Below are 24,526 nucleotides of genomic sequence, written 5' to 3'. Positions count from 1 at the left end.
GCGGGAAGAACGAACCAAATCAATGACGTGGGACTGAAATAGGTAAACCAATGCATAGTTCACATTGTGACTCGCTCTACCAAAACTAGGCGCTTGTCGCATCTGAACTCGACAGGTTGATACGGACTTGTTGTTCATTTCCCTATTGTAGACCTTTTGTGAAATCTATTACAAACTGATTTGGTCACATTACACAAAAGGTCTACAATAGGGAAATGAACAACAAGTCCGTATCAACCTGTCAAGTTCAGATGCGACAAGCGCCTAATTTTGGTAGAGCGGGTCACATTTATGTATTCTTGAGGCATACCCGTATCTGACCTGAAGCAAAGATGAATGTTGTTAGCACGAATCGACGAGATCTACTTTGCCCCTATTCAGATGGCATGGTAGAACGCTTTTAGCGCATACTCTGTGAAAAAGTTAACAGCTGATAATGGTCTCCATTAAAAGCTGTCAGATTTGCGACTAAGTAGATGTTTCTTCACGGATGATAGCCGGCCCTTCACGAACAGGTTCCCCTAGGTACTTGGCAGTAAGGTTGAAGGTATAAGAAGTCCCTGAGATGAGTCCGTCAGCTTTGTACTCTGTCCTTGTCGATGGCAGAAATACGCCATATGAACCTCCATGCGGCCGGGTACTTTTTTGGTACTCGAGCTGTAGAAGAATAAAAAGATTAATGAGACTGAATTTCTGCAAGAGGAGAACTTATACAGGGTGCCACCGAAAACCACCTCAACACCCTCAGCCACATGTGGTGTTTTGGCATGGGTGGCTGTCCCCATGTTTTTCAGTGGTAGGCCTGGGCTACAGCTACAGACTTCTTTATTGAACGCAATATTATGATTATACTCTTACTTTAACACTGGTAGCATTCTGAAATTGCCACGATGAGTGAAGCACTTATTTAACTTACCAGATAACTCGTTAGACTACCAGTTTGCCAATCGTTTGGATGGTCCCAACGTAGCCACACAAATGTAGAACTTTTCGAGACCACGCGCAAATTACGAGGTTTTCCCGGTGTCACTGAAAGAGAACAAATTGTAATATAGGAAGGTGCGGCTTTCGACCAAAAATATCACGAAATACAATACTATTCTGGAGACACAATTAAACTCACGACAACAACGAATTGTTGATATCAGTGAACCATTTGAGGTTAAACAGTGCGTTATGCTTAAACATTAATGACCAAATTAATAGAATGTAGGCCTTCTTTTAGGTCATCTACGGGGAACAGTCCAATTTAATTTAATTTCGACATTTCATTTCTTTTCGTGTCATTTATTTATTCAGGTTTTATCACCATCTTTATAAATTTGTAGACCACGGTGTCCCACCAAGACTAAAATTAATTGATCCGTACGCTCGCTCGTGCATAAATTATCGTGGTGATTACTTTTGTAGTTATTCACGCATGCAGCTGGGGTAACAGCGTATAATGTAATCATCCGTCACTCATTCCATTTGCCAGATAAACTGCGAATACGACAACCAACATTAGTTATTTACGAGCGATATCGCGTACGAATAAAATGGTTTTTGTCTTTGATCGGACACCGTGTAGTAATGACTGCAAATAAGTTACAAAGACCTACCGATTGGGTAATAAGTTGGGACGTAGATAGTGGACAGGTTACCATATCTACCGTCCACTTCCCGTGCCTGGACCTTTACAACGTACGTTTTCGCCGGGTCCGACACGGTAAATTCAGCCGTCGTTCCGGCAAGGACCTCTGTCTGGTTCCACGCGGTCATGGCCCCACTTGCGTGGTAGCTGTGGAAGATGCGGTAACTGTGGATCGTGATGGGACGCCAGCTTGATTGAATAGGAGGGTCAAACGTCACAGAGTATCGCTTTGGTGTCAGTCTCTCGACACGAATGTTTCTCGGTGGTCTAAGTCCTGAAAAAAGACGTACATGTATATACATACATGTTTTTAGCACACGGGATTGTAAAATTAAGAATACGGTCATTTTTAACAGAGAGAGGCGAGAGGTGCGCGCGTGTGTGGGCGTGTGTCGGGGGGGGGGGGGCGACTTTAGAGAGGAAAAGTTGACCTGGGACAGCAATCTTCGCCATAGGAGCGCTGCCGTCGCTTTTAGTTTGTTATTAGCAGTAAATATACGCATCGACGTAGAGCTTGAGCTGGAAGTACTTCACAAATTATTGCCTGTCACTGGGCATCCATTTGGCCCTTCTGCACAATAGCTGTTGCTTGCCATTTTGAGAAAAACCTTGTTTTGATCATCTCTTCAATGGCCAAAAAAATCACAAAGACATATTTGCACCATCCATATCTGAGAGCTTCTGTCGATATTTGCGTATATTCAGATGGCCGCGGCAGAGTCAATCACTTTTATTGAAAAATTGTAAAAAGTAGCGAATAATTTACGACAAGGATGAGCACTTACGTACTTCCTTTTTCAGCAATGAAGCCTTCCGATTCAGACCAGGGACCAACTCCTTTCTCGTTGTAAGCCCTCACTTGGAAGTCGTAGTCAAAAGAGAGGGGTAGGTCAGTATACCTTGACTGCCGGAGAGTAGTCTGTGTGCGAAATTCTAAGACTGGAATACTCTTCTTGGAGTATCTAACCTGTAAATGACAGATGGCAAAACGCTTCATGGTATGCATACGTTTAGTTAGGAAGACTCACGTATGCATGGGCATGGACATCGAATCGTCGTCTATGCACACACGTCAACTTTTTTCTGTTGCTAAGAAAGTTTATTTATTGTTGAATTTAACCAAACGAATAAATTTATTCAATGAACTAATTGAACTAATTCCCCACAAATACAATCAATATGAAGTCAACTGTTCGTGCGCAATGCCAGGGCGAAAGAAGAAAGCTTAAGCGTGACACGTGGCTTGAAACGCTGCTGTAGAGATAACCCTATACGTTCCTTACCTCATACTTAGTGACGTTTTCCCCTCTCGGTTTTCGATGGTATACATTAATGAATACCTCATAGATTATTCCGTTCCTCGAGGATGAACCGGTGACGACCAAAGTCCTGGGCAATCTGAGACCCTCGTCTAAAGGGAAGAGAATTGGGCTCTGATGACAGAGGAAAAGGTCCACGAAACGGTCTTACATGATGGGGCAAGAATATTTCATTGTCGCATCGAAGGGCCTGGATTAGCTAAGATTCTCAAGTTCGTTTTGGTTACTTCGGTCTGAGAATTTCTATGTTTTGACTAAGGTTGATTTTCAGATAATCTTATTTCACCTGTTCTCAATATCACGAGAAATAGCACTGCACAGGAAAAAGACTGAAAAGGCTGGCAAATTTGTCAGCATTTCGCTGTTGTCGGCTCGTTCTTGGTGATGTCTAGTCCGAAGAAAGTGTATTTGGACACTTAGCGCTGTTTTAGAAGTTTCAGATAATATATATGAATTTCAATCAACTGCTGTATTTTCTGTATGAAATTCAAACAAATCCTTGGGCCATGTTTTCGTGAGATGGAAAACAGCTCCAGATCTTTGCGCCCTAAGGAGAAAAATATACTTACAAGATTCATCTTCACAGTCTGCTGCAGACAGCTCGATGTTGTAAAAGCAACATCCAAAAAGGAGGAGGAAGACGGGTAAAATCGACATCTTCTAATGGCGTTTGGGCGTCATATGAGCGTTAAATGAACATCAAGCACGTCGTCATATTCGGTGAACTACTTTCACTTCTATAAGGTCTGCTAAAATTCTCCCGCACACCACGTGCTACATTGGCATTATCCCTGGTTTAGTCCTCAGTGATTATCCTTTGTCAGTTGTCAGTATCCAAAGCTGAACCTGGTACACCTCAAACAAATTTATTCGCCCATAAGTGATGTGAAAGTGATGGAACACTTCGTAAAAGTTTGTCATTGACTTTATAGAAATATCTCTATGAGCGCTTCATAGTTGACCTAGGTGACCTATTTAACAACAAATCGGAGCAAATTATCGTCAATTATATCAGCTACGACAACAATAATTATGATAAGTAGTACATTGATTATGTCAAAAGTTTGCTGTATATAGATATATTTGTAATAAACAATGATATTAAAAATACATCTTCTGCTGTTAACAAAGGTGTCACCCCTATGGCTTTTTACCAGACCTCCCCCATTAGTATTTCGCGGAGCCCATACATATCACAGTCGAGCAATACTCATGATTATCTTATAACATCTGAGACACATCACACATGATTTCAATGTCAGATCATGCTCCAGTGGTGCTCCGTGTAGGTTGTCCAATTTCGGCAACTCTTCAACAGTTACATGTATTTCACAATGTTGGTAGCAAGCACACCGGTATAACACATGAAAAACGGAATGCAAAGATCAAATACGCCGAGCCACATGATAACTTAGAGTGTCCAATTAGCCTACATATTTCTGATTACTGCAATTCCGCTTACATATATTATATAAGTTCAATCGCTCAATCCGGTCCATGCGATCTAATTAAAATATCTTGAACAGTGAAACATCGATCTAGATGGGATGCGCCCGCCATCATGATTCTCCGAGAAATTCTTATCGCGGCGGTATTCTGTCAAGGTAAGCTTCTCCGGGGTGTTTCTTTATGCAGCGGTCACTGTCCTGTACACGCTGTACGCCCCTGGTTTTTGGCCACGACTAATTTGCTGTCGAATTACTAGTAGTGTCGAGTTCGGAGCGTATGTCTGTATACATGTGGCGCCGAATATCCGTCGACTTCTTAGCATCATTTCAGAAAATAAACAACTATAATCAGTGAAGAATTTCAAGGGAAAATAATGGAGAGGCACTGGTGATTTCATTTCAAGTCCGGATCCTTGGCAAATCAGCGTCGACTCTATCCGAATGTATGGACTGACGATCTGACCAGTTCACTTCGAATAACTTCTTGCAGGTTGCCTGTACTTTCCGGAAAGTTGGAAACCTGGAAACCTGGAAAGTTGGAAACCTGGAATGTGAACTAGGTCTTCCTGCTAGGTGGCGCTTGTCATCCAGCTGTATCATTTAAAGGGCTCCCTGGCTGGATGGATGATGTAACAGTACCCGCTAGGTGGCGCTTGTCATCCAGCTCTGTCAGTCAAAGGGATCTTTGGCTGGATGGAAGATGTAACAGGGTACTTCCTGCTAGGTGGCGCTTGCCATCCAGCTGTAACATTTAAAGGAATCTTTGGCTTGATGGAAGAGGTATCAGGATACCTGCTAGGTGGCACTTGACATAACAGGGTACTTCCTGCTAGATGGCGCTTGTCAATAACCTGTGTAGGTTAAAGAGATCTTTGGCTGGATGGATGATGTAACCAGGTACTTCCCACGTGCCAAGTGCTGGGGGACCATCTCAATCATCACTGTGTATGTATGTCTATCCATATATGTGTAGGAACAGAACTCCCAGAGGGGAGAGTTTATGTTATGTAATGATAGTTGATAAAGATGTGGTCCTTTGGCAAGACACTTTGCTGATGGATCACGGAGATAATTGTATGGGTCATTTATTAGCAAGACCCAGATGGTTACTAATACTTGAGTATGGTGTTGGGCAAGCGGCGGGTAAAAAGAAAATGCATATTGCAGGCAGTCCGCAGAGCTGGGGTTTTCTCAAGAGTCAATAAAGGCCAAGGTCTGGAATTAAGGGACCATCTCAGCAGTTGCTTTTTGTTAACTTTTTTTTCAATATTGTTATTGTTTGTCACCTTGTTCCTACACACAGTTTTATTATATCTCAAATTTTCTTTTTCAAAGACACCTACTAATTAAAGACATATGCCGTTCGTTAAAAAGTACGTTTCATATTGGAAAAGTCCAATTGCGATAATAGACACTGAATTTCAACTTCAGCATTACCGTTGTGTAGACTGATCTACAAACACCATAAATACCAAGTTTCAGCAAACGCATACGCATAATAACTGCACTACGGCATTGTGCACAAAGCTACTTATGTTTAATGGGGGCAGGGGCGAAGTACAGTTGTAACGGTCGTTAGTGCCGAGTGTTGGCCTGAGTTCAGGATGCATTACTCAAGCACAAGTGCTGAATGCCAGGGTAAACCCATCTTGTCGTGACTCAAGTCTTTATTTTCGCCTGGCTGAACGTAGTAAAACTAACTAAATTTGAGATTACCTCTTATGCAGTTCATTGACTGGAGTCAGTAATGCTATGCAACGTTATGCAATGTTAGCCAAATGCACAGCTCACATCATCGACTACCTAGCAGCTACTCCTAATATTTAACAAAGGAACAAAGGAAGCTTTATTCCCGCCTTAGGTTTTCACCTTAGCCGTTCAAGATTTATTACTGCCTGGCTATGTTCAAAGGCAGTATAAGACCGTGAGGTTCAGGATGGGGGTAAATCTAAGTAAAAGGGCACCTTTAAGGTCACATGGTTTTGGGCCGATGTAGAAGTTTAAAATGTCCTGGGATAGAATGTCCGGGAAACAATGGATTATATTATGCGCTTTAATCTCTGAGCTATTGGCGGTCATGGCCTCTATAGAACCCGATAGCGGAATACAATAGGGCCGGACACTTTTTCCAGGGGGACATTTTCTTCTTTTACACCGGGACGGCTTGTTGCGATTAGAAACCATGGGCAAGGGGGCAGATCGATGTGACGTATGCGGCGGGTACAAAACGCAGGACGCAGGACGTCCTGCAGCGTCCTGCAGGACGGGGCCCATCTCAACAGATGTTGAAAAGAAATGAGGAATTTTAGGAATCATCTCAGTAGTGTGATCTCGACATATTCAGAAAATGAAGCAATGAATAACGGGAACCATCTCTGCCGTGTGATCTGATTTTTACAGACAGATTTTTGGTTGTTCATCGGGGAGTTGTGTACATAAAGGAATCTGTTTAAAGGGGAGTTGTGTTGAGGGGATTGCTGGTTAATGCGAGTAGGCCCAGTGTGCAGGGGTTTGCTGAGGGGTTGGGTTTTAAAGGGGAGTTGGGTTGAAGTTGAAAACAACACCCTCAACAGAAGTCCCGATTTAGAAACCTAACCCTTCAAATCAGCTCCTCTATCAAACCACTAAACACAACTCCTCTTTAAGTACCAAACACCTAACACAACCCCCTTTAAACGTAACTTCCCTCAACAAATCACCCATTCATACACCAAACCCCTGAATTCGAACATGACTCCTCCCCTCAACTCAACCTCCCTTTGATGTAAAACCAAATCCAGAGACAACCTTTTAGGTACACTACAGCTCCCTCATGAACAACCATGAAAAATCAGATCACAGATAGTCCCTAAAATTCCTCATTTCATTTCCTGCATCTGTTGAGATGGGCCTCGTCCTGCAGGACGCTGCAATACGTCCTGCGCCCTGCGTTTTTTACCCGCCGGTGACGTATGCGTGCGTGGTGTTGCAAGTGTGGGGATTGTGTTGGTTGTACCCATAACACTCTCCATGAGTATCCACGGGGGGGGGGGGGTCAACTAAGTGAGGGGACTGTGATGGGAGTACACATTACAAGGCAATCAGATCAGGAACATTTAATTAGAGTATGTAGAGTGGAACCCCGGTAACACGACAACCCAAGGGACTAAGCCGAAGTGGTCGTGTTACCGGGGTGGTCGCGTTAGTGAATTTAAGAATCATAAGTAGGTTTTCCCGCCAAAATATCGTCCTAACAGATATGCTGTGTGTACATTGCCATGCATTAATGACCACGCCACGCCACCGGGTGATTCGATAATTTTGTGTGTATAGTACGGATAAAAAATATTTTTCTTGAGTTTTTTGCGTTTAATTTGCAACTTATGTAAATGAGTAAATAAACTGACGAGAGCTAATTAGACCAAACATTACATTAAAACTTGAGCATGCTAATTAGAGCAAGCATGTAATTCACACCATCGGCAGCTGCCCTTCTTGATGTCAAGCTAATATTCCCGCTAACATTGAGAGAGGTGATGTGAGAAGATGTTGAGAATTCTGCCTGATGTCTTCCTGCTTTAACTTCAGCCAATTTGAACTGGTACTGATTAAATCATCTTTTTAAAAACGTATTTTATCAACATTACGACGTATTAAGCATTCTTTACTTTGAGTATCGGTACTCTTTATCAACATAATTTATTTGTCCTAAAACTACGTGTGCATGCCTCTTGACATCATTTAATACTTAATGATGAAAAACAAACCGTGAGTCGAAAAGAAAGGTTATTCTTCATTTTATTTGCGCTTACATTTGATCAAACTCACTTACTTACACATCATTTATTTTCATATGGATTCCCATGGTCATTGTGTTCGAGGTGCTAATTATCAACACGGATTTGCGAGAAGGTGCCAATTGATACGATGCGGTCATGGTTGATTGGTGTATTCCTGTCTCGCCTATTCCTGTTCCGCCTATTCCTGTTTCGCCTAATTCCTTATTCGCCTATTCCTGATTCGCCCACTTCCTGTTTCGCCTAATTTCTGTTTCGCCTATTCCTGTTTCGCCTAATTCCTGTTTCGCCTATTCCTGTTTCGCCTATTCAAATGTATTGCTAACCTCCCCACAGACGTAGGAATATGAACCGTCCCTTACTATAGTGTTAAAGGCTATCATTAAGAATAAAGTCTGAAATAATGGATTTAACGACATGTCAATTATTTCAGTATCATTCGGAATAACTTTGGAAAATTATACATAGCTTACATCGGCTTATGTTTTAGCTTATTTTAAAAGGCAAGAAATAAAATAGTAAGAAAAAGGTTTCTTAGGCCTGCATTTTATATTGTGGATTCTCTTTCTTTTGTCTTAGTCAGTAACTGGCTTCGTAATAGAAAGAATACCTATAGCTACATTGTTCTTTACTATGACATGAGTTTTACAGCTGATTTTGATCAAATAGTTATGAGAATGTACAGTATTATGTATTTTTATCAAAAAATCATGAATTCCCGGGACAAGAGAATTTTGGTCCTGTTTGCAGGGTGGTCGCGTTACTGAGGTGGTCGCCGACCGGGGTTCCACTGTATTTACTTTTAAATTTATGACGCCCAACACAACAGGATATTATTTTGTAGCGAAGAATATAATTTGAGCGGGGGCATGATTAAGTCAATGATCTTTTTTTTTTCTGATACACCACGTGTCAAAATTTCGTCAAGCCATTCCAGAACCCAGCCACTGCAATCAGGCATATCAGGGAGCCTATCATTTACCACTGAATACTGGCTGGCTCAGCTGTATCCTTGGTATTACCGTAGAAGGGATTAAACTTCCATGGGAATTACATCATCACAATTACTCATGACCCATATCCTCACCTTATTTACTTTAGCCGCAGGCTATCTCATTCTGAACTTCATGGTCCAATAAACATTGCGGCCAAGATGGACTATCGAGGAGCTATTCTAAAACCTAACATGTGGATGCCCTCATCATTCTGATGAGCCAGCAATTTCTAGTGGACATACCATCAGATGATACAGCACGTGGCTAGTGGCCCAGTGACACCTACAGCAGGGGGTTCATAATTATAATTACAAATGTATATATAACATTTTTGTAAAGTAAATAAGAGTAGTCTGCAGTCTGCAGTTGTCACGTGGTGACCGCTCGATCAAGTGTTGATGACGTCAAATGGCTTGCCATACATGTCCAATTATTAGGACTTTTCATGGGAGGACAACTTAAAATTAATCCAGCCAAACATCCCTTAATAAATGACACTGCTAGATGTCAAGCGCCAAGTGCCCGGTTTCATCATCCATCTAGCCAAAGAGCCCTTCAAATGACAGAGCTGGATACCAAGCGCCACCTAGCAGGAAGTACCCATTAAGCCAAAGAGCCTGTTACATCATCCTTCCAGCCAAAGATCCCTTTAGCTGACACAGGTGGATGACAAGCGCCACCTAGCGGGAAGTACCCTGTTATGTCAAGCGCCACCTAGCGAGTACCTTGTTACATCATACATCCAGCCAAAGATCCCCTTAACTGACACAAGTGGATGACAAGCGCCACATTGCAGGAAGACCTAGTTATATTCCAGGTGGTTTCTTTCCAGATTCCAACTTTCGAACTTTCCGGAAAGTACAGGCAATCCTTCTTGCACGCTTCGTTTGCTCTCTTTTGCAGGCATTGCAGCAGTTATTATATCAGGACAGCGACGAGGTAAACTATAATCAAATATGATACAAAACTTCAATAATTATAGTTAGCATCTGTTGGTGTCAATTTGATCTACATATCATTTGCGTTACAAGGCTATACCTTAAGCCGAAGAATGACCCTGTATCCTATGAACCAGTCGCAGCAGGTTGAGATTGTCCTTTGCCTCGTTCCATTCTTGTATCCAATGAGTTAGTGAGTTTTGCCGGCAGGGTTTCGTATCACCTCACACCTAACCTGCCGCAGTCGAAATGCCAAAGCCAGGATGAGCTCTAGGCCAATGTATAAATTGTCATGTCTTTTAAATTGCTCAAGCAAAAGTCAAACCTCTAATCTTGTCAAATACGTACGGGAGGCAGAACGTATCCGTTTTGCATGCAACATGCACTGCTAGTTCTGTCTTTCTTTACTTTATCGTTCGTATTTCACCATTTTCTTGTCAACCTTCCTCTACCCCCAGCTGTCTTTATACCGTCTGTCATCTTGTAAGTTCTTGTAATTTTTGTGTTGAAATTTCCTCTGTAATCACTACAAACTATTAGTTTATGTGAATAAAGCTATTATTATTATTATATGAATTCTGAAACTGCTGTTACAGCTTTCAGGAAAGAAGAACAGTTATTCTTGCCCGACAGTATGCATACGTGTTCCAGAACCAGCTACCAGCTCGCTATCCGTCTCTCTGTGTATCGAATGTAAACTTGCCTCATAAAGTTACTAATATCGAACTTTCAGATCCCATCGCATTCTTTGGCTATGATTGGTGGATAATTCTCGGACAGACGGAAGACAGCAATACCCTGAACGGCCTAACGGTACATTTTAACGACGTCGAAACCAGTGATGACGGCCCAAAGGATATGACGGCATGGGAATTTAAAGGAACCCAAAATTCGTATGTCAGAGTTGAAAATCCTTCAAATGGTCCGTTAGAATTTGACAAAAGTTTTACAATCGGTACATATTTTTATCAAGATTACATTAAGAACGTCCCCATCGTCGAATGGAGGGGTCGCAGTGGTGACCCCTTCGGGACACATTTCTGGATATGGGAACAGTTGCTTTTCATCAACTTGGGCCCCACTTGGGGAGATGCTTTCGGCCAAAATTGGCACAGTGAAGTTTCACCCGGCGGCTGGCATTTTATAGGCGCAAGTTACAACCATTTGGAGGGCAATCTGACCATGTGGATAGATACCATCGACTACGCTCATGTTACTCACATCGGGCTGCAAACGTCAACTTGTATCGGAGATGTGTATGTGGGAAAGAGTCCTCATAAGAAGAGTGTCAATCAAACGAAGACAAAACTTGCTGGACTAACCATCATTGATGGCGCGATTGACAAAGAGCAGATTAAGGAATTTAAGTGCAACATTGTGGCATTCGTGGCAAATGGTAAGTTCACTTGGTGTAGCCAATGCATTTAGGCGCACTTTAAGAAATACAAGTGTTAAGTTTTTGAAAATAAATTACTAACGGCCTTTCTCTAAAACCAATATGCAATTAAACTTTCCGAGAAATGAAGAACAACCTGAGATTCGTCGAAAGCTCAAAAACAACAGAATTTCGATCAATAACGAGAACGAGAACGAGAAGAAGAAGATGAGCATATCTAACTGTCAATTGAATATTTTTGAATGCATGAGCGGGGGGGGGGGGGTCTCTAGTTGATGTCTCGCCAATCACATAATCAAAAAAGAAAGTTCGAAACCTTTATTTTGTCACTTAATTTTTGTTAGAATCGCCTGAGGTGTCCTTCCTCGATTGGATCCCGCACACAGATAATTTCTTCACCAGCTGCTACTTTGAGCCTGACGACATTCCTCTCAAACTGCAAGGATTACCAGCGGCGAATCCCAAGACGTATGCGTGTAGTAGCAAAGCGACGAACCCTCGTGAGTACTCGGTCAAAATTAGCATTAGTATCTTCGTAAGATCGGAATAATACGAATTATTAAAACAAATGTATTTTACAATATTGAAACGAAATCTTAAATTGAAGCATATTGTCCAGACCGTGTCCTTTGGATATTAACATTCTGAGCTCTTCCTTCACTTTATCTAGGAAACCAATGTTTGTTTGCAGATCAGTTCTTTGCAACCAGCTGGTGGAACGTATTGGGTCAAGACGAAAACAATCCAAATCTAAATGGTCTTCAATTGGAGGTTGAAGGAGTGGATACAACCATGGACGGCCCCAATGGTATCCCGTGCTGGAACTTCTTGGGTTCGCCCAACTCTTACATCCGAATACCCAATCCAATAGGAGGCCACCTTGACATGCGAGATAGCTTTACCATCGGCACATTTATATACCAGTCAGAGTTGAGGAATGGTGCAATCTGGGAGTGGCGAGGGAAGGAACGATCAAGGCAGGGTTTTGCTACCCACTTTTGGATTTGGGGTCACGCGCTTTTCGTGAATCTGGTTGGAATTGGTCAACATCGCTTCAATGCAGTGCAAATCAATAGCTGGCATTTCATAGGTAAGAAATATATTTTAGAAACTTGCATTGAATGCGCAGTTGCGGCTGCCGATGGCATTATTTCAGCTTGTGTATGTAGATAATACATGTATATATACAATTGACACTGGAGTTGTGTTGGCTGGTTGGCTAACGATATAGAATTGTCGTATGGTGGTGTCAAGAGATGAAACGTACTGCACCGATCCTAAGGGCATTTTGCTCTAGTGCGACTGGGTGTTCACATGACCGTTGACCTGGCTACGCTGTAATTTCAACTTGCAAAAAAAGTCTGAAAAAGGGTTACTTTTATATTCAGGAATGAGCTTCAGCCGAGAGAGGAGTCACTTCATAATGTGGATCGATGACGCTTCGAATTCTTATGGGCAATACGTTAGTGGATCTGCTTCTGCATTCGGTGATGTGTACATTGGGAACCGTGGATCGAATCACAATTTTGTCCCGTTTAAAGGAAAACTAGCCGGAATGACCGTACTTAATGGAGACATTGAACTAGACCAGATTGACGACTTTAAGTGCAAGATATTGTTGAATGTCGCTTTAGGTATCCCAGCGCCAAGTAGAACACCAGGTAACGAAATATTGTCCAAGATGAATTATCAACATGTATATTTACAAATGATAGAGCACTTCAACTAATCGTATTTTTAATTTGTAAACGTAGTGCTATGATAACTCATTAATTTTTAGTTGTTTTCGGACTCTGTTGCTTAATAACAGAATCTACATTGTTACCAAGTATGCTTATTATTGTAGTCTTCACATTATATATCCAAATACTTTTTAACTTAATGATCATGATGTCCATTTTTTAGCCGTTCCCCAATCTCGACTTCTTGGCAACGACTGGTGGATCATTTTAGGACAAGATGAACAGAGTCAAACACTGAACGGCCTCCAATTACAAGTCCACGGCGTTACGACAACTGGTTCTGGTCCTTTCGGACTCACACCATGGGAGTTCAAAGGCACAATACAATCATACATAAAAATCAACAACCCACACAATGGACATTTAAATTTCGATATGAGCTTTACAGTCGGGACTTTTATCTATCAAAATGAGACAAAAAATGGACCCATCCTAGAATGGCGAGGCAAACGGAATGGATGGGGAACCCATTTGTGGATCTGGCACAGGACCCTTTTCTTGAATCTGGCACCTCGATTCGGTGGCAGGAGCGAGCACTTCCATACTGCAGTGGAACCCAGGAAGTGGAGCTTCGTCGGCGCCACCTTCGATCATGATACAGGAAGTCTAACCATGTGGGTAAGAAATCTTGGGAGGGTCATTACTTCTGGCAATATTTATATTTGTCCTCACAACAGTACAGAACACCGTCGGGCTAAAAAGTTAATCTTTTTAAAACTGTGGCTGATCTTTCACAATCCTTCGAATAAGCATCCGAGAGTTGCGATGTTAGAGACTTTGGGTCAACATTAACGAGGCTGACGTGTGATAAACAAAGGCACCCAAATAAGGGAGTTTTGGTATCAGTCCCGGTAACCCTATGGTTTTCCCCTACGTCTGTTGTTGGCCATCCAGAACAATCTTCAAGTTTATTCAACTTTGCTGGCAATTGAACTTCTCTACCTCTACTTCTACTTGTTTGTTTCTAGGTCAATGGTAATGTCTTCCAGCAGAATGTCGGTAGACGTACCCCGGACTCCCGTGGCAATATCTACATTGGTAACCGTGGTTCGGCAAGGTGGTTTGAACCATTCAAGGGCAGTCTAGCTGGACTGACAGTACTGAACGGTGCCATTAACGCGTCTGAAATAAAGCTGTTTAAGTGTCTTATTGTTGCATTGGCTTCAAAAGGTAAACAGATATATTCCTCTTGATGAGTTGGTCATTGTGTGTCCATCCAGTATCAGAAACAAATAGTTGTGTCTGTCATTATTTATGGAATCAAAACGGCGACTTTATGTTCTGGCTTGGTTATCGTGGTGACAGCAAAGCAAACAGTTGTGCCCAAGGACTCATCCACTTGAGTTTACGCAGATCACTTCAACATGACCGAAACAAAGGTATTGTGACGAAATAACCTTACCGTAGTTGGAATCTTATAAACAACATCAAGGTGAGGCTGCACAAAACCGACATTATTGCAGTTGAAGACGGTCTTCTTAATGTATAAAGTATTATATTGCAGGGTCATATCCGATAGCATGGGACCCAGCTGCTGACAAAAGCTTTGAGAGATGCCAACTTGAACCAGACCCAACTGTCTCAACGCAGCAGGCTAATCACAAAACGTACACATGCAATGGCTTCCAGAGTTTGAGTAAGCGATCACAAGTAAAAAGTCATTGAGTGAGACAATACGATTAAGATTCCGTATTTCTTCAATGAATATCAATGCCGACATGCCCACACTCATAGAAATGAAGGCCAATACGCACATTAGTTTTGAGGTTTTCAGGGAAAAAAACCCTTGAAGGTTTTGAGTATCTCGAAAACCACTTTCATTTCTCCGTAAAATATCATATTTGTGTTGGCCGAACAACCTTTAAATGTTTTTCAAAAACTCAAAACCTTTAATTCTAAGATTGCATGCTATTAGCCATAACTTAAATTGACTTTCTAAACACTCATATAAAACAATACAAGTGACTCCCGTACTAAAGGAATTATATATCTAGCAACACCTAACCGGCCTTGTCAGTATTTTCCTTCCAAGAGAGTCAGATGCACATTTTCTCACGTATCAAGCACATTGTTGTTATGGCAACGCTATTAAGCTTTTGGTTTTATGCAAAAAGTGTGAAATAATCCATTTTCCGTACTTTTCGCCTTTGTTGTTGCAGTCAAATGAAATTTACGATATATATGCACATTGCAGGCACATACTTCGGGTTTAACTGGTGGAATATTCTAGGCCAAAATAAAATCAATACGCACCTAAACGGCCTTTCACTCGACGTCGTTGGGGTAGACACATCTAGGGATGGACCAAACGGAATCGCCGCATGGAACTTTAAGGGAAATTCCAGATCATACGTCAGGGTAACTAACAGAGGCCATTTAGACCTAGTGGACTTCACGATAGGAACCTTCATCTATCAGCACCAGGTTGGTGGCTATTTTGTAAAAGCCGTGGTTAGGTAACTTTGGCTTATCTTCAAAAATGTGCTAATGCTCGGGTATCCAGTGGCTGTCTTTACACAAACAACAAAGGCTCGTGCGCGTATTATGGAAGCAATCCAAACATGGCATAACCCTCCCCTTTTTTAGCGCCCCGCAAACGAGCGTTTTATATCACTGCAACCTGCGGCTGGTATATCATAAATGAAACATTTTCTTGACTGAGAATATTGCTTTAGCGGTTGCTTTCTCATAACAGTTATCCATGTGTTTGTTTTAGATCACAAATGGTGCAATCCTGGAATGGAGGGGGCCAGATAATGCGCGATATGGGGCCCATTTCTGGATCTGGTTTCATGTTCCTTTCGTAAATCTTGGCGCAACAAGCTCTCACTTCCGCGAGGCCGTGCCTACGGATAGCTGGCACTTCATCGGGGCGAGTTATAGCCACAGGTCGGGGAGGCAATTGATGTGGAAAGACAATACGACGAACGTCAGGGATTTTGGACCAGGCAGGCGTGCCAAGTGCAGTGGAGATGTCTTTATAGGTAGGATATGAAAGAGAAGGGAAGCTGATGTTTTCCTACTGTAATATTAAGAGAGTTTTATGAATGAACCTAATTCAATGTCTCGTGGCTAACACTGATGTCCGCTAGTGGTAGTGATGGCAATTATCATTTCGTCCGATATTCGGTGATTTTCCTCGCATGTGACCTCCGTAAACAAGAAATCCCCACAGTACATGTAAGGACCCCGACGTTTGTCATAGAAAGGTTCTAAATAAGGAATTGAATCGGGTGCAGCTAAAATTTCGTCCAAACCCTCGCCTGTCGGCTCGGGTTTGGACTGTATTTTAGCTCCACCCTCGAGTGTCTTGGTAACTCAACCAAGGTCCTCCGCCTTGGGTTCAATTTCTATTCTAAAATACCTCAAACTTAAAAAGATAGGCCACGAAAATAACTTGAACAAGCCCTTCGGCGATAATGGCTCACTGTGAGAAATGATTGCTATAATGTTGTCAATGTGTACAGGGACTGGACCAATTGGTTCACTAACTGAATCCAAGATGGCGGACCACCAGACTAAAATGCGAGTACTAATTGAAGAGCTTAGAAGTATAATCAGGCTAAGGCACATTTTAAACCCGATATTTGGAGAAAAATGCAAAAATATGAAAAAAAATCTTCACATTCCCTGGAAACACGCAAGTGATGATTTCTAGATATCGCTGAATCATTAAGAGGCACAGATTATATGTGTTGAAAGCATTTGCTTCTTTAAGGGTATAAATACTGCAAAATGTGCATAAACCAAGAAGGGTTGTTACAACTAGTTACACTACGGACTTAGTGATAAGGCCTCGTCCCATCGCCCTTACCGGCCACTACGACAAGTCAATACTCTTGCTGATGATTCGTCATTATTGGTCGTCGCAAAAACAACGAATTGACACAGATATCAACTAGGTCAACCAATCACGCGGTAGTCTGGCGGACACACCTCCACGACACACTTTATGTGACTTAGCATGGTGTCCCTGATGCGGCCACTAAAGACATGATGTAGATTGCCACAACAAACTTGTGGTGTGAAGCTGTGTACTCCTCCTACTATAATATTACGTCTGGAGGCAAAGTCGTAATGTGTACAGTTAGCCGACGACGTTTGGTGTGCAGGTTTTAATGTCTTCGGCATTCCGCGGGCGATGTGGAATTAGTCCGCCGAGGTTATGGAAGAAAAAAACCAAAATGGCGGGAGTGTCGGAGAATGAGAAGCGTACTGCAATTTTTTCCGCATCAATTTTGAAGTACGTGGATAATGAGGCGTTGGGGAGTTCGTTGAAGAGCCATATAACTTTTGCATACCAGGGTTATGAAACTGCCGGCTTGTTAGAAAAATGTCGGCGGATTAGATGGTCTTCGTTTTCGGACATTTTTTTGTTGGTTGGCACGAACGATTGTTGTAGTCGTTCCAGTGCAAGTGGACATGGTGGAGCCAGTGCTAGTGGGCCAGGTTACTCCACCAGTGAAATATGCAGGCGTATTGATGTAAGTTTTATCTGTTATAGTGGTGACTTCTCGCTACGTTAATTGCAAAATACATGTACATGATAAGAATGAGTTTACATAAGCAATCTAATCTTTGTTTAAAAATAGTGAAATACATTGAAAAGACTTCACCACGTACACGAAGGAGTGCAGGGAGTTTTCATATCCATCGCTGTTGGGAAGAGAAGGCAAATAAGCCTGGCCAAAGCCTGGGGCCAAATTGGTTGCCTTGGATGAGCCGTCATCAGTGAATTCACCTTTTTCATTACAGATTGTTAAATTATTCACAGACATACTTGTGGGTAGGCCTAATCCAGAAGAAACATACCGCCAGTCTTTCCTCCGGGTTTTTCCTACAGCCTTCTAGCACAGATAATTCACTTATTTTTCAATATATTGCAATAAAACTTGCAAAATATGCTTTAAATAACCTATTTTAAGCGCGCAGCAGAAAAGCCGAAGGCTTTCTGCCGAAGGTTTTTCTGCGAAGCGCTACAATGGTTAACGTGCATACGACGTATCCAATGTAAACAATGTTTCTCAAGTCCATGGATTCGTTTCAAATGGCTTAAATTTGACTTAAAATGGCCGCCAGAAGAGATAAACGCGCGAATGAAGCAACTCGACTATTCTGAGCTCCGAGAGAGAACCACACGATTATTCTCACTGTTTTTTAATCAAACTTCAATTTCTGGGGGTTTACCCCCCGACATATGTGTTTTGATTTTTGATACTTTAGTAATAATATTCAAAAGATGCTTAAAATGGATATAATCCCGAAATAATGAAGCAAAAGACGGGCAGGCGTTCGAGAAAAAAAAATTTATTTTGAGATTTCAATAAACCTTTTGAACGAATTCCACATGGGCCGTGGTGGGATCCGAAGACACCTTAAGGAGGAATGTATGTTTTTATGGGGTACCATTGGTTTTGCAGATCTTCTGGTTTTTTCTAAAGAATAATCAATATTCGCTAGCAGGCTTTTTATGCTCCCAGGTATGAAGAGGGTTCTATGTTCCTCAGGTTCTTTGTTCATCAGTCTGGTGTTTCTCAAGAGTCAAGTGTCTTCCAGTCTCTTGGCCTGCAAAAACCCTTTCCAACCAATTTTTTATGCATTTACCATTCGGCAACATGTTGGTGGGGGAAAAACCTGATCCCTGACCCCTTGGATTGGTTGCCCAGGTACGTCCACAAGCAATTGTCTCAAGGAAGCCACCAGTACGACCTCTTGGTAGTCTTGCCAATATCATGCCAGTGAAAAGGAAGGGTAATGATGGTTGAGGGTTGCAGTTAGGGTACCATCGAAGGAGTACCTCTTCCTCGCTCTGGGGTAAACGTGTCAAAGGACTGCACCATCATGAAGGTTTGGAGGTTCCATCCACTCAAGCGCCCCAGGGTATATAAGCAGCTCAGAAGGACATATTGAGAGGCCAATAGGGGGGTTGAGGGGCCTTCCCCCCAATGCACTAGCTAAAACATGTCAGAAGGACGGGGGTGGGGGGGGGGGGGTTTGGGGGCTCTCCATGTCGACAGTTGTGTGAGTTGAATAGAGCTTGCACTTTACATTAGAATCTGCCAGAGTGCCAGACTATCTAGTCCGGACACCTTTCGGGGGGGGGGACATTTTCCATTTCTTTGCCGGCTATTAATGATGATGGAGTTGAGTTACTGCTAAAGAGATACACCGAGAAAACTGTCTATCAAAACCAAAAAATTGGCGGAAGGAACTATAGCAGGTTCCCAACCAGGGGGTTTTTGGGGTTTCCCCCCAACCTAAAGGCGCTGCGCGCTTACTAGGGCACTGCACTGATAATATTATTGATTTATGTCAAGAAAATATAATTTTGATAACTTTGAAACCTGGTGGACGCTGGTGGACGCTGGTGGACGTTGTTTAGGATGTCCGGCCTATACGTATACGTTGACTTCAGAATTCACCGGCCATCCGCATCAGGCTGCAAGTGCAACTCTGTCAGTCAGTGTCACCCAAACCAGGTCATACCAATGCTGCCAGCGATTCACAGACAACTAATTGACACTTCGATGAGTATTTCCATCACCTCGACATCTGAAAACTTACTGATTTTGTACGGAAAGCAAGCAGTGAACGATGTAATCATTAATGGATGACGGTAATTACGGTGATTACCTCGTTCCGAATGCTCACCATAAGCTTAGTTGCATACAGTCATACACCTGCAATACTTCATCGATCCCAGGTTGATTATCGGCTAATGTAGCATATCATTATCACACCCCCGGATCAAACCTTACTAATCAAACCTGAAACTATCGAACTGGCACGATATTCGTTCTTTTATTTAAATATTTGTCAATGGAATCAAATGGAATCAAATGGAATCAAATGGAATAAATTGTTTGTGGCCGATTTGCACTACTCACACGCTTCCAAAAAATCAACATTTTGCGAATGTACTCGATTTGTTGGAACATAGTAAGCTCGTCCCCTTGTACGAATGTACGTACATATGACCATAATAAATCAATAATATTATCAGTTCAGTGCCCTAGTAAGCGCGCAGCGCCTTTAGGTTGGGGTGGAAACCCCCCAAACCCCCTGGTTGGGAACCTACTATAGTTCCTTTATGCCAATTTTTTGTTTTGATAGACAGTTTTCTCCGTGTATCGCTTTAGCAGTAACTCAACTCCATCATCATAATAGCCGGCAAAGAAATGGAAAATGTCCCCCCCCCCCGAAAGGTGTCCGGACTATCGTAGTCTGGGACTCTGGCAGATTCTAATGTAAAGTGCAAGCTCTATAGAACTCGCGCAACTGTCGCCATGGAGAGCCCCCCCCCCCCCCCCAACCCCCGTCCTTCTGACATGTTTTAGCCAGTGCATTGGGGGGAAGGCCCCTCCAACCCCCTATTGGCCTCTCAATAAGTCCTTCCGAGCTGCTTACCCTGGGGCGCTCGAGTGAAACCCCCAAACCTTCATGATGGTGCAGTCCTTTGACACGTTTAACCCAGAGCGAGGAAGAGGTACTCCTTTGATGGTACCCTAACTCCAACCCTCAACCATCATTACCCTTCCTTTTCACTGGCATGATATTGGCAAGACTACCAAGAGGTCGTACTGGTGGCTTCCTTGAGACAATTGCGTGTGGTCGTACCTGGGCAACCAATTCAAGGGGTCAGGGATCAGGTTTTTCCCCCACCAACATGTTGCCGAATGGTAAATGCATAAAAAATTGGTTGGAAAGGGTTTTTGCAGGCCAAGAGACTTGAAGACACTTGACTCTTGAGGAACACCAGACTGATGAACAAAGAACCTGAGGAACATAGAACCCTCTTCATACCTGGGAGCATAAAAAGCCTGCTAGCGAATATTGATTATTCTTTAGAAAAAAACAGAAGATCTGCAAAACCAATGGTACCCCATAAAAACATACATTCCTCCTTAAGGTGTCTTCGGATCCCACCACGGCCCATGTGGAATTCGTTCAAAAGGTTTATTGAAATCTCAAAATAAAAATTTTTTTTCTCGAAACGCCTGCCCGTCTTTTGCTTCATTAATTCGGGATTATATCCATTTTAAGCATCTTTTGGATATTATTACTATAGTCTTAAAAATCAAAACACATATGTCGGGGGGGGGGGGGGGTAAACCCCCAAACCCCCCTGAAATTGAAGTTTGATTAAAAAACAGTGTGAATATTCATGTGGTTCTCTCTTGGAGCTCAGAATAGTCGAGTTGCTTCATTCGCGCGTTTATCTCTTCTGGCGGCCATTTTAAGTCAAATTTAAGCCATTTGAAACGAATCCATGGACTTGAGAAACATTGTTTACATTGGATACGTCGTATGCACGTTAACCATAGTAGCGCTTCTGCTGCGCGCTTATGAATAACACCCTGGAAAAGGGGCGTGGCAAAATTACATGGAAAAACGAAAAAAAACAGATATATACGATGGTTTGTTGTCCAAAATCACTTCACGAGACACACCTATGATGCCAAACACAGCCAATGATGCCGATTGCGCCCAAATCGGTCAGCCCTAATGGACAAACGAGGTTATCGCAAAATGAGGTTAAAAAACCCATGCAACTTTAAAAAGCGCGCAGCAGAAAAGCCGAAGGCTTTTCTGCGAAGCGCTACTATGGTTCTATAGAACTCGCGCAACTGTCGCCATGGAGAGCCCCCCCCCCCCCCCCAACCCCCGTCCTTCTGCCGAAGCCGAAGGCTTTTCTGCGAAGCGCTACTATGGTTAACGTGCATACGACGTATCCAATGTAAACAATGTTTCTCAAGTCCATGGATTCGTTTCAAATGGCTTAAATTTGACTTAAAATGGCCGCCAGAATAGATAAACGCGCGAATGAAGCAACTCGACTATTCTGAGCTCCGAGAGAGAACCACACGATTATTCTCACTGTTTTTTAATCAAACTTCAATTTCTGGGGGTTTTGCCCCCCGACATATGTGTTTTGATTTTTGATACTTTAGTGATAATATCAAAAAGATGCTTAAAATGGATATAATCCCGAAATAATGAAGCAAAAGACGGGCAGGCGTTCGAGAAAAAAAAAATTATTTTGAGATTTCAATAAACCTTTTGAACGAATTCCACATGGGCCGTGGTGGAATCCGAAGACATCTTAAGGAGGAATGTATGTTTTTATGGGGTACCATTGGTTTTGCAGATCTTCTGGTTTTTTCTAAAGAATAATCAATATTCGCTAGCAGGCTTTTTATGCTCCCAGGTATGAAGCGGGTTCTATGTTCTTCAGGTTCTTTGTTCATCAGTCTGGTGTTCCTCAAGAATCAAGTGTCTTCCAGTCTCTTGGCCTGCAAAAACCCTTTCCAACCAATTTTTTATGCATTAACCATTCGGCAACATGTTGGTGGGGGAAAAACCTGATCCCTGACCCCTTGAATTGGTTGCCCAGGTACGACCACAAGCAATTGTCTCAAGGAAGCCACCAGTACGACCTCTTGGGAGTCTTGCCAATATCATGTCAGTGAAAAGGAAGGGTAATGATGGTTGAGGGTTGCAGTTAGGGTACCATCAAAGGAGTACCTCTTCCTCGCTCTGGGTTAAACGTGTCAAAGGACTGCACCATCATGAATGTTTGGGGGTTCCACTCGAGCGTCCCAGGGTAAGCAGCTCGAAAGGACTTATTGAGAGGCCAATAGCGGGTTTGAGGGGCCTTCCCCCCAATGCACTGGCTAAAACATGTCAGAAGGACGGGGGTTGGGGGGGAGGGGCTCTCCATGGCGACAGTTGCGCGAGTTCAATAGAGCTTGCACTTTACATTAGAATCTGCCAGAGTCCCAGACTGGACACCTTTCGGGGGGGGGACATTTTCCATTTCTTTGCCGGCTATTATGACGATGGAGTTGAGTTACTGCTAATGCGATACACGGAGAAAAATATGTATCAAAACAAAAAATTGGCGGAAGGAACTATAGCAGGGTCCCAACCAGGGGGTTTGGGGGGTTTCCCCCCAACCTAAAGCTAAAGGCGCTGCGCGCTTACTAGGGCACTGCACTGATAATATTAGTCACTATAGACAGTGAGCCAATATGTGCGAATTTGGCAAATTCCATCCATCGCCGGCCCGGCCGGAGCGCCGGTAGCGCCGTTGTTTACATTATGTTACGGCAACGTTACAGAAAATGAGACATGTACATTTTGTACAGCGCGCATAGGAAGTCCGCATCGGCTCGCTCAAGTGATGCTAAAATCCGCGCAAATGGGCTATTTGGAGGGTTTTTCTCGGCAAATATGTGTAGTGCTCATTAAAAAACTTAGGGTGTCTGATGCTTCCTTGACTGATTTGTGTTTGAAGCAGTGTTTTGAGAGCCTCAAACTTCTGAAGTGAGCTGAAATTCCATTGACCTGACGTGTGCATGGTTTCCACATTTTAGTGCAACCCGAGGGAACTTTGGTAGAGCATCTTGGTTGCGTGTCCAAAACACTCCGCTCTCAGAACGAGGCTTATGCATTTTCCATTTAAAAGTTGACTTTACGGTACCAAGGTATTTTAGAATGGTAAACTAACTTCTTCTTTTATTCACATTACTATCGTTATCCATTTTCTTATAGGGAACAGAGGATCAGACCATTCGTTCTCGCCATTCAAAGGAAAGCTGGCTGGCCTGACGATACTAGATGGCGCTATATCTGAGTCAGAGATTGAAGAGTTTAAGTGCAAAATATTGGCGACTGTTTCAACATAAGAAATCCCAATTGCATGGTGACGATTAAGTTATGGATCCTCAAAGACTCAAAGATTCAGTACTTCCGATATTATAGATACATAATAGAAAGATTTGTCACCAGGGCATTCTACTTCGGGACACTTAAAAATGTTACATCTGCAACATCCTCTTGACCTGCAACGTACTCTCTACTATACCACAGTAGAGCATTTCACTGTCGTCGATATCGCATTAAACAGTGAACATTCTACTGTGTGTTTGCTTTTGCGCACATTCTCTGCGCAACGAAGAATACCATTGAATATTCTGGAATATTGATGAATGACCACGTGTTTTTAATTTGTGCTATATATATAGTTTTTGACTGTAGCCGAATATATAATAAATCAATAAATCAATTTGAATTTGAAATTTTGACTCTTTTATTTCATTTTAGCAGTGAGGATGGGCGGCTACATGTCACAATAAGAGACCTTTTTCCCCTATGTGCCAGGAGTATGAGGGGTTGGGGCGGTTAGGTCCTCTCATTCCCAGCTGCCAGTCACAGTCTGGTAAATTTTTGTCTCAAGTATGAATTTTGGCGATGCTCATGGGTCGGGGTCCTATCAT

General features: G+C 42.6%; 2 protein-coding genes across 2 annotated transcripts; one reads left to right on the top strand and one right to left on the bottom strand.

Moving 5' to 3' along the window:
• Positions 1-192: 192 nt before the first annotated feature.
• On the bottom strand, positions 193-3,859 carry LOC135489415 (tyrosine-protein phosphatase Lar-like). The gene is made up of 6 exons (XM_064774765.1): positions 3,522-3,859; positions 2,917-3,044; positions 2,423-2,600; positions 1,602-1,907; positions 917-1,029; positions 193-657 (listed from the first exon to the last, which is right to left on the bottom strand). Exons 1-6 carry the CDS (start codon positions 3,607-3,609, stop codon positions 469-471), a joined length of 1,002 nt encoding a protein of 333 aa, XP_064630835.1. The 5' UTR covers positions 3,610-3,859; the 3' UTR covers positions 193-468.
• A 627-nt stretch (positions 3,860-4,486) lies between these two features.
• On the top strand, positions 4,487-24,328 carry LOC135489107 (uncharacterized). The gene is made up of 12 exons (XM_064774287.1): positions 4,487-4,556; positions 10,075-10,110; positions 10,843-11,505; positions 11,850-12,005; positions 12,197-12,595; positions 12,894-13,166; positions 13,411-13,865; positions 14,216-14,417; positions 14,752-14,883; positions 15,442-15,671; positions 15,964-16,231; positions 23,802-24,328. The coding sequence occupies exons 1-12, from the start codon at positions 4,514-4,516 to the stop codon at positions 23,933-23,935; spliced, it is 2,991 nt and encodes a 996-aa protein (XP_064630357.1). The 5' UTR covers positions 4,487-4,513; the 3' UTR covers positions 23,936-24,328.
• Positions 24,329-24,526: the final 198 nt, after the last annotated feature.

Source organism: Lineus longissimus, chromosome 6, assembly GCF_910592395.1.
Source record: "Lineus longissimus chromosome 6, tnLinLong1.2, whole genome shotgun sequence".
Taxonomy (NCBI): Eukaryota; Metazoa; Nemertea; class Pilidiophora; order Heteronemertea; family Lineidae; genus Lineus; species Lineus longissimus.
The sequence above is the reverse complement of the archived record's forward strand: the minus strand, read 5'-3'. Positions and strand labels throughout refer to the sequence as shown.

Coding starts and splice junctions, on each gene's coding strand:
- LOC135489415 (XM_064774765.1), bottom strand. CDS start 3,609: ATGTCGATTTTACCCGTCTTCCTCCTCCTTTTTGGATGTTGCTTTTAC. Junction 1,030..1,601: donor CCCAACTTATTACCCAATCG/GTAGGTCTTTGT, acceptor GTTCTCTTTCAG/TGACACCGGGAAAACCTCGT. Junction 658..916: donor GTAGTCTAACGAGTTATCTG/GTAAGTTAAATA, acceptor ATTCTTCTACAG/CTCGAGTACCAAAAAAGTAC.
- LOC135489107 (XM_064774287.1), top strand. CDS start 4,514: ATGATTCTCCGAGAAATTCTTATCGCGGCGGTATTCTGTCAAG. Junction 13,866..14,215: donor CAGGAAGTCTAACCATGTGG/GTAAGAAATCTT, acceptor GTTTGTTTCTAG/GTCAATGGTAATGTCTTCCA. Junction 14,884..15,441: donor CAATGGCTTCCAGAGTTTGA/GTAAGCGATCAC, acceptor TGCACATTGCAG/GCACATACTTCGGGTTTAAC.